This window comes from Megalopta genalis, chromosome 3 (assembly GCF_051020955.1).
Source record: "Megalopta genalis isolate 19385.01 chromosome 3, iyMegGena1_principal, whole genome shotgun sequence".
In the NCBI taxonomy this organism is placed as follows: Eukaryota; Metazoa; Arthropoda; class Insecta; order Hymenoptera; family Halictidae; genus Megalopta; species Megalopta genalis.
Window position 1 is genome coordinate 571,347 of NC_135015.1, and position 15,671 is coordinate 587,017.

The following is a 15,671-nucleotide window of genomic DNA, read 5'->3' on the forward strand; positions in this document are numbered from 1 at the left end:
CTGCAAATCAATGCGATGTAGATGGTTTAGCTTCAAATCCATGCGACGCAAATAATTTAGATCCAGATACTTGCGATATAAGTGATATAGCTTCAAATCCAGACGGCACAAAAGAGTTAACAGCAAATCCAAGCAAAACATATGATTTAGCTTCAAATCAATGCTATGTAGAAGGCTTAGCTTCAAATCCATGCGACAGAAATGATTTAGCTTCAGATACTTGCGATATAATTGATATAACTTCAAGTGCAGGCGAAACAAACGAGGTAGCACCAGATCCATGCGAAACAAATGATTTAGCTTCAAATCAATGCTATGTAGAAGGTTCAGCTTCAAATCCATGCGAAACAAATGGTTCAGCTACAAATACTTGTGATATAAAGTACTTAGCTACAACTGCAGGCGGAACGAACGAGTTAGCTTCAAATCCATGCGAAACACATGATTTAGCTGCAAAGCAATGCGATGTAGAAGGTTCAGCTTCAAATCCATGCGACACAAATGATTTAGCTTTAGATACTTGCGATATAAATGATATGGCTTCAAGTGCAGGGGAAACAAACGAGTTACCTTCAAATCCATGCAAAACACATCATTAAGCTTCAAATCAATGCTATGTAGAAGGTTTAGCTTCAAATCCATGCGACACAAAGGATTTAGCTTCAGATAGTTGCGATATAAGTGATATAGCCTCAAATGCAGACGAATCAAACGAATTAGCTTCAAAATCCATGCGAAACACATCATTAAGCTTCAAATCAATGCTATGAAGAAGGTTTAGCTTCAAATCCATGCGACACAAAGGATTTAGCTTCAGATAGTTGCGATATAAGTGATATAGCTTCGAATCCAGACGAAATAAAAGAGTTAACATCAAATCCAAGCGAAACATATGAATTAGCTTCAAATCAATGGGATGTAGAAGGTTTAGCTTCAAATCCAAGCGAAACACATGATTTAGCTTCAAATCAATGCGATGTAGAAGGTTTATCTTCAAAGCCATGCGAAACAATTGATTTAGCATCAGATACTTGCGATATAAATGATATAGCTTCAAGTGCAGGGGAAACAAAAGAGTTAGCTTCAAATCCATGCTAATCACATGATTAAGCTTCAAATCAATGCGAAGTAGAAGGTTTAGCTTCAAATCCATGCGACAGAAATGATTTAGCTTCAGATACTTGCGATATAAGTGATATAGCTTCAAATGCAGGGGGAACAAACGAGGTAGCTCCAGATCCATGCGAAACAAATGATTTAGCTGCAAATCAATGCGATGTAGATGGTTTAGCTTCAAATCCATGCGACGCAAATAATTTAGATCCAGATACTTGCGATATAAGTGATATAGCTTCAAATGCAGACGGCACAAAAGAGTTAACAGCAAATCCAAGCGAAACATATGATTTAGCTTCAAATCAATGCGATGTAGAAGGGTTAGCTTCAAATCCATGCGAAACAAATGATTTAGATTCAGATACTTGCGATATAATTGATATAGCTTCAAGTGCAGGCGAAACAAACGAGGTAGCACCAGATCCATGCGAAACAAATGATTTAGCTTCAAATCAATGCTATGTAGAAGGTTCAGCTTCAAATCCATGCGAAACAAATGGTTCAGCTACAAATACTTGTGATATAAATTACTTAGCTACAACTGTAGGCGGAACGAACGAGTTAGCTTCAAAACCATGCGAAACACATGATTTAGCTGCAAAGCAATGCGATGTAGAAGGTTCAGCTAAAAATCCATGCGACTCAAATGATTTAGCTTCAGATACTTGCGATATAAATGATATAGCTTCAAATCCAGACGAAACGTACGAGCTAGCTTCAAATCCATGCGATACAAATGAATCAATTTCAGAAACTTGCGATATAAGTGTTATAGCCTCAAATGCAGACGAATCAAACGAGTTAGCTTCAAATCCATGCGAAACAAATGATTTAGGTTCAGATACTTGCAATATAAGTGATATAGCTTCAAATGCAGGAGAAACAAACGAGTTATCTCCAAATCCAAGCGAAACAAATTATTTAGCTTCAAATCAATACGATGAAGAAGGTTTAGCTTCAAATCCATGCGAAACAAATGATTTAGCTTCAGATACTTGCGATATAATTGATATACGTACAAATGCAGACGAAACAAACGAGTTTGCTTCAAATCCATGCGTTACGCATGATTTGGCTTCAAATCAATGCGATGTAGATGCTTTACCTTCAAATCTATGCTAATCAAATGATTGGCTTCAAACGCTTGGGATGTAGGTGATACACCATCAACTGCATGCGAAACAAACGAGTTAGCTTCAAATCCATGCGAGGTAGAAGGTTTAGCTTCAAATCCATGCAAAACAAATGAATTAGCTTCAGATACTTGAAATATAAGTGGCATAGCCTCTAATGCAGACGAAACAAACGAGTTAGCTTCTAATCCATGCGAAACTCATGATTTAGCTTTGAATAAATGCGAACTAGTTGTCTTAGCATCAAATACATGCGAAACAAATGATTTAGCTTCAAATACCGACGATATAAGTGATATAGCTTCAAATGCAGGCGAATCGTACGAGCTAGCTTTAAATCCATGCGAAACAAATGAATTAACTTAAGATACTTGCGATATACGTGATATAGCCTCAAATGCAGACGAACCACACGAATTAGCATCAAAATCCATGCGATAAACATGATTAAGTTTCAAATCAATGCTATGTAGAAGGTTTAGCTTCAAATCCATGCGACAGAAATGATTTAGCTTCAGATATTGCGATATAAGTGATATAGCTTCAAATCCAGACGAAACAAAAGAGTTAGCTTCAAATCCAAGCGAAACATATGATTTAGCTTCAAATCAATGCGCTGTAGAAGGTTTAGCTTCAAATCCAAGCGACACAAATGATTTAGCTTCAGATACCGGCGATATAAGTGATATAGCTTCAAATGCAGGTGAAACGTACGAGCTAGCTTTAAAACCATGCGAAACACATGAATTAACTTAAGATACTTGCGATATAAGTGATATAGCCTCAAATGCAGACGAATCAAACGAATTAGCTTCAAAATCCATGCGATTCACATGATTTAGGTTCAAATCAATGCGGAGTAGAAGGTTTAGCTTCAAATCCATGCGACACAAAGGATTTCGCTTCAGATAGTTGCGATATAAGTGATATAGCTTCGAATCCAGACGAAATAAAAGAGTTAACTTCAAATCCAAGCGATACATATGAATTAGCTTCAAATCAATGCGATGTAGAAGGTTTAGCTTCAAATTCAAGCGAAACACATGATTTAGCTTCGAAACAATGCGATGTACAAGGTTTAGCATCAAAACCGTGGGAAACAAATGAGTTAGTTTCAAACACTTGGGATATAAGTGATATTGCTTCAAATGCAGGTGAAACAAACGAGTTAGCTTCCTATCCATGCGAAACTCATGACATAGCTTCAAATCAATGCGAACTAGACGTATTTGCTTCAAATCCATGCGAAACAAATGATTTAGCTTCAGATACTGGCGATATAGGTGATATAGCATCAAATGCAGGCGAAACAATCGAGTTAGATTCAATTGCATGCGGAACACATGATTTAGCTTCAAATGAATACGGTGTAGAAGGTTTAGCTTCAAAATCCATGCGATACACATGATTTAGGTTCAAATCAATGCAATGTAGAAGGTTCAGCTTCAAATCCATGCGAAACACATGATTTAGCTTCAAATCAATGCGAAGTAGAAGGCTTAGCTTCAAATCCATGCGACGCAAATGATTTAGCTTCAGATATTTGCGATATTTGTGATATAGCTTCAAATGCAGACGACACAAAAGAGTTAAAAACAAATCCAAGCGAAACATATGATTTAGCTTCAAATCAATGCGATGTAGAAGGCTTAGCTTCATGTCCATGCGAAACAAATGATTTAGGTTTAGATACTTGCGATATAACTGATATAGCTTCAAATGCAGGGGAAACAAACGAGGTAGCTCCAGATCCATGCGATACAAATGATTTAGCTTCAAATCAATGCTATGTAGAAGGTTTAGCTTCAAATCCATGCGACGCAAATAATTTTTATTCAGATACTTGCGATATAAGTGATATAGCTTCAAATGCAGACGACACAAAAGAGTTAACATCAAGTCCAAGCGAAACACATGATTTAGCTGCAAATCAATGCGATGTAGAAGGATTAGCTTCAAATCCATGCGATACACATGATTTAGGTTCAAATCAATGCGAAGTGGAAGGTTTAGCTTCAAATCCATGCGAAAGAAATGAATTAGCATCAGATACTTGCAATATAAGTGATATAGCCACAAATGCAGACGAAACAAACGAGTTAGCTTCTAATCCATGCGAATCTCATGATTTAGCTTTAAATCAATGAGAACTAGATGTCTTAGCATCAAACCCATGCGAAACAAATGATTTAGCTACATATACCTGTGATATAAGTGATATATCTTCAAATGCAGGCGAAACGTACGAGCTAGCTTCAAATCCATGCGATACACATGATTTAGCTGCAAATCAATGCGATGTAGAAGGTTTAGCTTCAAACCCATGCGAAACAAATGATTTAGCATCAGATACTTGCGATATAAATGATATAGCTTCAAGTGCAGGGGAAACAAACGAGTTAGCTTCAAATCCATGCAAAACACATGATTAAGATTCAAATCAATGCTATGTAGAAGGTTTAGCTTCAAATCCAAGCGAAACATATGATTTAGCTTCAAATCAATGCGATGTAGAAGGTTTAGCTTCAAATCCAAGCGAAACACATGATTTAGCTTCAAATCAATGCGATGTTGAAGGTTTAGCTTCAAAGCCATGCGAAACAAACGATTTAGCATCAGATACTTGCGATATAAACGATGTAGCTTCAACTGCAGGGGAAACAAAAGAGTTAGCTTCAAATCCAAGCTAAACACATGATTAAGCTTCAAATCAATGCTATGTAGAAGGTTTAGCTTCAAATCCATGCGACACATATGATTTAGCTTCAGATACTTGCGATATAAGTGATATAGCTTCAAATCCAGACGAAACAAAAGAGTTAGCTTCAAATCCAAGCGAAACATATGATTTAGCTTCAAATCAATGCGCTGTAGAAGGTTTAGCTTCAAATCCAAGCGAAACACATGATCTAGCTTCAAATCAATGCGATGTAGAAGGCGTAGCTTCAAATCCATGCGAAACAAATGATTTAAATTCAGATACTTGCGATATAATTGATATAGCTTCAAGTGCAGGCGAAACAAAAGAGTTAGCTTCAAATCCAAGCGAAACATATGATTTAGCTTCAAATCAATGCTATGTAGAAGGTTTAGCTTCAAATCCATGCGACAAAAATGATTTAGCGTCAGATACTTGCGATATAAGTGATATAGCTTCAAATGCAGACGAAACAAACGAGTTAGCTTCTAATCCATGCTAAACTCATGATTAAGCTTCAAATCAATGCTATGTAGAAGGTTTAGCTTCAAATCCATGCGACAAAAATGATTTAGCGTCAGATACTTGCGATATAAGTGATATAGCTTCAAATGCAGACGAAACAAACGAGTTAGCTTCTAATCCATGCTAAACTCATGATTTAGCTTTAAATCAATGCGAACTAGATGTCTTGGTATCAAATCCATGCAAAACAAATGATTTAGCTTCAGATACCGGCGATATAAGTGATATAGCTTCAAATGCAGGGGAAACGTACGAGCTAGCTTCAAATCCATGCGAAACAAATGAATTAACTTCAGATACTTGCGATATAAGTGATATAGCTTCAAATGCAGACGAAACAAAAGAGTTAATAACAAATCCATGCGAAACATATGATTTAGCTTCAAATCAATGCGATGTAGAAGGTTCAGCTTCAAATCCATGCAAAACAAATAGTTCAGCTACAAATACTTGTGATATAAATTACTTAGCTACAACTGCAGGCGGAACGAACGAGTTAGCTTCAAATCCATGCGAAACACATGATTTAGCTGCAAAGCAATGCGATGTAGAAGGTTCAGTTTCAAATCCATCCGACACAAATGATTTAGCTTCAGATACTTGTGATATAAATGATATAGCTTCAAGTGCAGGGGAAACAAACGAGTTAGCTTCAAATCCATGCAAAACACATCATTAAGCTTCAAATCAATGCTATGTAGAAGATTTAGCTTCAAATCCATGCGACACAAATTGTTGAGGTGCGTCGTGTGAGCACTTGATATCGTTATTCCGCGATATTAACTATCTATTGGGTTGTAAGGCCGACTACGCTGCGCGACGGAATAGGACGATATCGTTGTCCGTTTACTTAAAAATGAACAACTGTTTTACTTAGTAGTTCGTGAAATGAGACGTAGACTGGAGTGACGAGCGATGTTGAACGATATGAACGAAGTTACGCAGGAGTGAAAAAAGACTGTGTGAGGTGGTCAAGAGTTCTCGTTTTTATATGTTTCTCGCCGAGAGAAAACTTGAAGATCATTGGTTGATCGCGAGGTGGAAAGGGACCTTAGGAGTCCCGGTCGTACCCAGTGTCAGGTAGTAAGAAATCCCGGAAAAGGCGACCGAAGGGATGCGTGCTGGCGACCCTGTCATAAATTAAGGAAATGTTGCCGATGAAGTGTGCGTTATCCGAAATTGCAGAAATTACTCTATTGCCGGAAAGGAGACGGGTCGAAGGAATTGGAAACTGCAGGCGAAGGCTCCACGAAATTGGAGGCCCAACGAACGTGACTTTTGTCAACTGCACGTTGAAGGACCGTCAATTTGCCACGCTGCACCGAAGGTTCCCGGTAAACAAACTGTTTTTTAGGGGTTGAAGAAAGGTAGTCCGTCCAGGAGAAAGTCGGGCGGACACGGCTGGAAAATTCCGTTGCAAGACGGAACATGCTCCCCCCGTTGAGAGGGTACCGATCAATTACAATTCGCGGCCTACATTAGTTGGTAACGGTGCAAGTTGTCTGATGTTTCGTTTAATATTGCCTTGCACGGTTTGGATGGTGACTGCTCGGATGATGCCGTCTGTACCAGGGTGGACTTCGAGAACCCGTCCGAGGGCCCACTGCATGGGTGGTAGGTTGTCCTCTTTAACGAGAACGAGCGTTCCCGTCTTGATGTCATGGCTGCCGCTGGTCCACTTGTGGCGAATGTTTAGCTCATTGAGGTATTCCTTATACCATCTCGCCCAAAAATCACGCTTGAGTTTCTGGAGATGTTGCCAGATGGAGAGTTTGTTCGATGGAGTGGTTGTGATGTCGACCTCCGGTAATGTGTTGAGTGCGCTGCCGATTAAGAAATGTCCTGGAGTTAGAGCACAAAGATCGTTCGGATCCGAAGACAATGGAGTGAGAGGCCTTGAGTTGAGAATTGCTTCGATTTCGATGATGAAGGTGTTGAGTTCTTCGAAAGTCAGCAATTCGTTGGCTATCACTCGTCTCATGTGGTGTTTGAACGACTTCACTGCCGCTTCCCATAAACCTCCGAAGTTTGGTGACCTTGGTGGAATGAAATGCCAGTTGATCCCTTCGTTGGTCAAGTAGGCATCCACTTTGCGTTGATGATCCTGTGAACTCAGCAGTTGATGAATTTCTTTGAGCTCTCTATTTGCTCCAACGAAATTCGTTCCGTTATCGGAATAGATGGCGTGACATTTCCCTCGTCGAGCAGTGAATCGACGTAAGGCTGCCAGGAAGCCATCGGTGGTCATGTCGCTGACTAGCTCCAGGTGTACTGCCTTCACAGCGAGGCATACGAAGACAGCGACGTAGACCTTGATTCGGTTTCTGTTACGGAACTTCTTCTCCTTGACGAAGAAAGGACCGCAGTAGTCGACCCCGACGTTGTTGAATGGTCGATCTTCGTTGACGCGAGCTTTTGGCAGATCTCCCATCATGCATTCTGTGTTTGGTGGATTTGCACGGAAGCATTTGATACACTGGCGGATGACCTTCCTTGTTTGGTTTCTGCCATCGAGGGGCCAGTATCGTTGTCGGGTACTGTACAGCGTGGCTTGGACACCAGCGTGCATGCTGCGTAAATGTTCGTTTCGCAAAATGAGCGTTGTCAAATGGTGCGATTTGGGAAGCACGATCGGATGTTGTTGGGAATATGGGATGTCTGCATGCTTCAAACGTCCTCCCACTCGGATGACGCCGTCTCGATCAAGGAATGGGTCGAGCGTGTTGAGTTTGCTTTTGCGGTGAACCCTGCGACCTTGAGATAAATCTTGCATCTCTTCGGCGAAGCATTCTCGTTGTGTCAAACGGAGTATGGTTTTGTTGGCAGTGTTCAATTCCTCGGCTGACACAGGTCCCTTGAAGCGGTTGTCCGGTTTGAATCGAAGGCAGTATGCAACGATTCGTTGCAATTTGGTGATCGATGAATACCGCTGCAGTATCTCACACGAAGCTGCTGTCGTTGTGAGTAGACATGTTTTGCTTCTGATTTCCGGTAGCATGTCCAAGGAAGGGAGTTTGAGCTGAGGCCAGAAAGATTCGTCTTGCGATAGCCAACTTAGACCGTGTTTCCAAACGGAGTTTTGGATAAACTCAACGGGCAGTTGACCGCGTGATAAAGCATCGGCAGGATTGTCCTTAGACAGCACGTGTCTCCACATATTGCTCGATGTCTTCGTTTGGATATCGGAAACTCGATTCGCTACAAATGCTTTCAGCAAGTGTGGGGAAGAGTTGATCCAATGGAGGGTGATCGTTGAATCGGTCCAGAATATGGTTTGGTCAATTCTCACGTGAATTGAATTAAGAACGGTGGCATACAATTTGACCAATAATTGTGCGCCGCAGAGCTCGAGGCGTGGTAAGGTGACTGACTTGAGAGGAGCTACACGAGATTTTGCACACAACAATCTGGATTGAATTTGGCCGTTGGCATTGCTGGATCGCAGATAAATGCACGCTCCATAGCCAATCTCGCTGGCGTCGCAAAATCCATGGAGTTGAGTGGCTGCGACGTCCGACAGAAGAATTGGTCGTGGGAAGGCCATGTTGTTCAATAGGTTGAGTTGTGAGCAATAATTTACCCACGTGGAATGTATGTTGTGAGGAACGGATTTATCCCAATCCAATTTGATTTGCCACAATTTTTGCATGATCAGCTTGGCAGTGATGATAACTGGACCAAGTAATCCCAGTGGATCAAAAATTTTGGCAATGTTAGAGAGAATCGTCCTCTTGGTGACTCTCGTATCGACAGCGATCGGTGTCACTGAGTAGACTATGGAATCTTCGAGGGAATTCCATGCCACGCCGAGAGTCTTCAATGTTTTGTCATCGTGGGCTTCGAGCTTGACGTTGACACTGCCTTCCGGAAGTCCTTGAAGGATGGTGGGACAGTTTGATGCCCATTGACAAATGTTAAGACCTGCGTGATGCAACAAGTCGCTAACTTCGTCCCGGATGCTGATGGTCTCTTCTACGGTGGCTGCTCCGGTCAACAGGTCGTCAACGTACAAGTCGCGTCTCACGATGTGTCCCGCATACTTGAATCGATGTCCTTCGTCTTCGGCGAGTTGTTGAAGACATCGTGTGGCTAGAAATGGAGCCGGAGATAAACCGAAGGTGACGGTGTTGAGTTTGAAGGTTTTCACTTCGCCTCTTGGATTGGTCCAGATGACCCGTTGAAATTTCCTGTCTTCCTCGCGTAGAAGGAACTGCCGATACATTTTCTCGATATCTCCGGTAAGGACGTAATTGTGAAGTCGAAACCGAAGAATATGCGAGAAAAGATCCTCCTGAATGGTTGGTCCGACCATGAGAGTTTCATTGAGAGAAACCCCTGTGTCGGTTTTTGCCAAACCGTCGAAGACTACACGAAGTTTGGTAGTCATGCTGGTTTCCTTCACGACTGCATGATGAGGCAGGAAAAACCCATGGTTGTTGTTTGGGTCAGTGTCTTCGGACATGTGACCGAGATCCAGGTACTCTTGCATGACTGTGGTATATTGATTTTTGAAGGCTGGATCTCGTTTGAATCGTCGTTGCAGTGAGTTGAAACGTTTGAGAGCTCTGTTATGGGAATGTCCGAGACAAGCTGGATCCCTTTTGAATGGTAGTGCGACGATATATCGGCCGGTGTCATCCCGTTGCACGTTGCGCTGAAAATGCTCCTCGCAGGCCAGTTCTTCTGAGGAGAGATGACGCGTAGATGGTCCTTCTTCGATCTCCCAGAATCTCCTTACGTCGAACTCAAGTTGAGTGACGTGACAAGTCCGCTTGGGGGGTTTGTCTTGGTTCGCTGAAGACTGCACTCCCTTGGTCGGCTGCGTGGCATCGTTTGGCAAATCGTCTGCCTCTCTGCTCGTTGGAGATGCTGACTCGTCGGTGACTTGTGGAACTGTATTCCTTTTCTGCTGCGTGGATTTGATGGAGGAAGGCGTTGGTCGTTGTTGTTCTCGGCTTGTTGTAGAACTAACACTGCCACCAATTACCCACCCTAATTGGGTCTTTTGCAGAAAAAGCTCAGGTCCATTGCGAGGTGAAAGGTCGATTTGCCCGACGCTGAGCAGCGAAAGTGTTATGCCAGTCCCCAGTAGCATGTCGACTGGAGCTGGCTTGTGGAATTCTGGATCAGCAAGTTGGAGATTTGCTGGTATCTGGATAGAGCTCCGGTCGATGTGTTGTTGTGGCTCCGTCTCCGAGATGTGGGGGATAACGAGAAATTCCAGCGTTTTCTCGAATCCGCCGGACTTCGATCGGATCGTTGCCGTGAGTGAGGAAATACTCGACGTCGTTAGTTGGTTTAATATTGTAATGGACGTTGAGCATTTCTTCTTGCGTAGCTGGAGCCTTGACGCCAGCCGTTCCGTGATGAAGTTTGCTGTTGAACACGTGTCCAACAGCGTTCTGCATCTTGTTAACTGGTTGAGGTTGTCATAGATTTGTAGTATTGCGGTGGTCATCAGCTGGTTGGATGCTGACTGAGCGGAGAGAGCAGTGCATCCATGGATTTCGGACACTGGTCATGCCGGACTGGTCGAGGCTTCACGTGCGTTGTCCGCCGACCTTCGAGATGGTGAACCTCTTGGAGTTCGTGGGACGTGCAGTAGCGTGTTGTGATTTTCATCACAAATTCGGCAGCCTGACGCGTTGCACTGCTCAGACGTGTGCCCCTGGCGTAAGCAGTTGGAGCACAAAGATGCCCGCTTCACCGACTGGATGCGCTGGTTCACTGGAAGGGCGTGGAAACCTTCGCATCGGCTGATATAGTGCCCGCTGCGTTTGCAGTAGGAACACTCGGTTTTGAAGCTTTTGGTGTTTGTTGCGAACACTTTGGATGGCTTGTTTGGCGAAGAATTTCTTGGCTTAGGAAATTGTCGTCTTGATGAGGTCGGTGAAGTTGGCTTCTTCTTCGTTGGTGAAGCAGTCAACGCTGGATCCGAGGCGACTGATGTCGTCTCCAGGCTTCTCGCTCTTTGTGTGAGGAACTTCATCAACCCTTCGATTTTCGGCAGCTCGTTGTCCTTGAGGGTGTGATCGAAAGTTAGCCTGATTTGTTGCGTGAGCTTGGGCAACAATATGGACAGCAGGAGAGTGTCCCAATGCTCTACTGGAACATCGAGAGTTTTGAGGGACCGAAGATGTTGTTGCACGTGGTTCACGAATTCTCTCAAGGTAGCAGCAGTTTCCTTGGCTACAGGCGCTGTTTGCACTAGAAGATCCACATGCCGCGTGACGATTAGTCGTTCGTTGGCATACGTTTCTTCTAACAGTCGCCATGCTTGTGTATAGTTGGGCCCAGTGGTTGCCATTGCTCCGATGACCCTGGCCGCTTCACCAGATACTGCTGATTGCAAATATTGCAATTTTTGTACATTCGACAGGCTCTCCTGACTGTCAATCATGGAGAAGAATTTGTCCTTGAATGACAACCATTCTTCGAATCTTCCGTCGAAGCGTGGCAGGTCTGCCTTGGGCAGCTTGACGAATGGTCCAGATCCTTGCGTGGAGACTGGGGAGTCTCGTTGATCAACAGTGTTGGTGGCTGTTGATAGCAGTATTTCGGCTTGAATGACTGCTTCCATGTATCGTTCTTCCATGGTGCTGCGTTCTTCCTTTTGGTCTACGCTTTCTTGAAGGACTTCCAACTCGGCTTGGATGTCGTCGTACGCCCCGTAGACCTCCTTTAGGCGTTGTAGCCTGCAGGTTAAAGCGGTGTGGTTGGGAGCATCCTGATATGTTCGTAGGTACTTTTCGAACAGTGTCAGTTGCGTTTTGATGCCGCCTCTCTTTTGACGTAGAATCTTGACGTGCTGTGAGCTTTCTGTGGCCATGGCTTAGAACGATGAATCACCACAACACAATAATTTCGTTGTTAACGTGGAAATCATGTCTAAGGTCGTCCACAGGTCGCAAAATCCGGCTCGAAGGACCAAAATGTTGAGGTGCGTCGTGTGAGCACTTGATATCGTTATTCCGCGATATTAACTATCTATCGGGTTGTAAGGCCGACTACGCTGCGCGACGGAATAGGACGATATCGTTGTCCGTTTACTTAAAAATGAACAACTGTTTTACTTAGTAGTTCGTGAAATGAGACGTAGACTGGAGTGACGAGCGATGTTGAACGATATGAACGAAGTTACGCAGGAGTGAAAAAAGACTGTGTGAGGTGGTCAAGAGTTCTCGTTTTTATATGTTTCTCGCCGAGAGAAAACTTGAAGATCATTGGTTGATCGCGAGGTGGAAAGGGACCTTAGGAGTCCCGGTCGTACCCAGTGTCAGGTAGTAAGAAATCCCGGAAAAGGCGACCGAAGGGATGCGTGCTGGCGACCCTGTCATAAATTAAGGAAATGTTGCCGATGAAGTGTGCGTTATCCGAAATTGCAGAAATTACTCTATTGCCGGAAAGGAGACGGGTCGAAGGAATTGGAAACTGCAGGCGAAGGCTCCACGAAATTGGAGGCCCAACGAACGTGACTTTTGTCAACTGCACGTTGAAGGACCGTCAATTTGCCACGCTGCACCGAAGGTTCCCGGTAAACAAACTGTTTTTTAGGGGTTGAAGAAAGGTAGTCCGTCCAGGAGAAAGTCGGGCGGACACGGCTGGAAAATTCCGTTGCAAGACGGAACACAAATGATTTAGCTTCAGATACTTGCCATTTAAGTGATATAGCTTCAAATCCAGACGAAACAAAAAAGTTCACTTCAAACCCAAGCGAAACATATGAATTAGCTTCAAATCAATGCGCTGTAGAAGGTTTAGCTTCAAATCCAAGAGACAAAAATGATTTAGCTTCAGATACCGGCGATATAAGTGATATAGCTTCAAATGCAGGCGAAACGTACGAGCTAGCTTCAAATCCATGCGATACAAATGAATTAACTTTAGATACTTGCGATATAAGTGATAGAGCCTCAAATGCAGACGAATCAAACGAATTAGCTTCAAAATCCATGCGATACACATGATTTAGGTTCAAATCAATGCGAAGTAGAAGGTTTAGCTTCAAATCCATGCGAAACAAATGAATTAGCTTCAGATACTTGCAATATAAGTGATATAGCCTCATATGCAGACGAAGCAAACGAGTTAGCTTCTAATCCATGCTAAACTCATGATTTAGCTTTAAATCAATGCTATCTAGATGTCTTAGCATCAAATCCATGCAAAACAAATGATTTAGCTTCAGATACCGGCGATATAAGTGATATAGCTTCAAATGCAGGCGAAACGTACGAGCTAGCTTCAAATCCATGCGATACAAATGAATTAACTTCAGATACTTGCGATATAAGTGATATAGCCTCAAATGCAGACGAATCAAACGAGTTAGCTTCAAATCCAAGAGAAACATATGATTTAGCTTCAAATCAATGCGCTGTAGAAGGTTTAGCTTCAAATCCAAGCGACAAAACTGATTTAGCTTCAGATACCGGCGATATAAGTGATATAGCTTCAAATGCAGGCGAAACGTACGAGCTAGCTTTAAATCCATGCGAAACAAATGAACTAACTGTAGATACTTGTGATATAAGTGATATAGCCTCAAATGCAGACGAATCAAACGAATTAGCTTCAAAATCCATGCGAAACACATCATTAAGCTTCAAATCAATGCTATGAAGAAGGTTTAGCTTCAAATCCAAGCGAAACACATGATTTAGCTTCAAATCAATGCAATGTAGAAGGTTTATCTTCAAAGCCATGCGAAACAAATGATTTAGCATCAGATACTCGCGATATAAATGATATAGCTTCAAGTGCAGGGGAAACAAAAGAGTTAGCTTCAAATCCATGCTAATCACATGATTAAGCTTCAAACCAATGCTATGTAGAAGGTTTAGCTTCAAATCCATGCGACGCAAATAATTTTACTTCAGATACTTGCTATATAACTGATATAGCTTCAAGTGCAGGCGAAACAAACGAGGTAGCACCACATCCATGCGAAACGCATGATTTAGCTTCAAATCAATGCGAAGTAGAAGGTTTAGCTTCTAATCCATGCGACAGAAATGATTTAGCTTCAGATACTTGCGATATAAGTGATGTAGCTTCAAATCCAGACGAAACAAAAGAGTTAGCTTCAAATCCAAGCGAAACATATGATTTAGCTTCAAATCAATGCGCTGTAGAAGGTTTAGCTTCAAATCCAAGCGACAAAAATGATTTAGCTTCAGATACCGGCGATATAAGTGATATAGCTTCAAATGGAGGCGAAACGTACGAGCTAGCTTTAAATCCATGCGAAACAAATGAATTAACTTTAGATACTTGCGATATAAGTGATATAGCCACAAATGCAGACGAAACAAACGAGTTAGCTTCTAATCCATGCGAAACTCATGATTTAGCTTTGAATCAATGAGAACTAGATGTCTTAGCATCAAACCCATGCGAAACAAATGATTTAGCTACATATACCTGTGATATAAGTGATATATCTTCAAATGCAGGCGAAACGTACGAGCTAGCTTCAAATCCATGCGATACACATGATTTAGCTGCAAATCAATGCGATGTAGAAGGTTTAGCTTCAAACCCATGCGAAACAAATGATTTAGCATCAGATACTTGCGATATAAATGATATAGCTTCAAGTGCAGGGGAAACAAACGAGTTAGCTTCAAATCCATGCAAAACACATGATTAAGATTCAAATCAATGCTATGTAGAAGGTATGGCTTCAAATCCAAGCGAAACATATGATTTAGCTTCAAATCAATGCGATGTAGAAGGTTTAGCTTCAAATCCAAGCGAAACACATGATTTAGCTTCAAATCAATGCGATGTTGAAGGTTTAGCTTCAGAGCCATGCGAAACAAATGATTTAGCATCAGATACTTGCGATATAAACAATGTAGCTTCAACTGCAGGGGAAACAAAAGAGTTAGCTTCAAATCCAAGCTAAACACATGATTAAGCTTCAAATCAATGCTATGTAGAAGGTTTAGCTTCAAATCCATGCGACACATATGATTTAGCTTCAGATACTTGCGATATAAGTGATATAGCTTCAAATCCTGACGAAACAAAAGAGTTAGCTTCAAATCCAAGCGAAACATATGATTTAGCTTCAAATCAATGCGCTGTAGAAGGTTTAGCTTCAATTCCAAGCGAAACACATGATTTAGCTTCAAATCAATGCGACGTAAAATGTTTAGCTTCAATTCTATTCGACACAAATGTTTTAGCTTCAA

General features: G+C 42.1%; 1 protein-coding gene across 1 annotated transcript; it reads right to left on the reverse strand.

The window, feature by feature from the left end:
* Positions 1 to 6,931: 6,931 nt before the first annotated feature.
* LOC143258909 (uncharacterized) lies at positions 6,932 to 10,930 on the reverse strand. The gene has a single exon (XM_076519455.1). It carries the CDS (start codon positions 10,928 to 10,930, stop codon positions 6,932 to 6,934), a length of 3,999 nt encoding a protein of 1,332 aa, XP_076375570.1.
* Between the last annotated feature and the right edge of the window lie 4,741 nt (positions 10,931 to 15,671).

Bases quoted from the DNA above. Each gene is read 5' to 3' on its own strand.
- LOC143258909 (XM_076519455.1), bottom strand. From the start codon at position 10,930: ATGACCACCGCAATACTACAAATCTATGACAACCTCAACCAGTTAACA.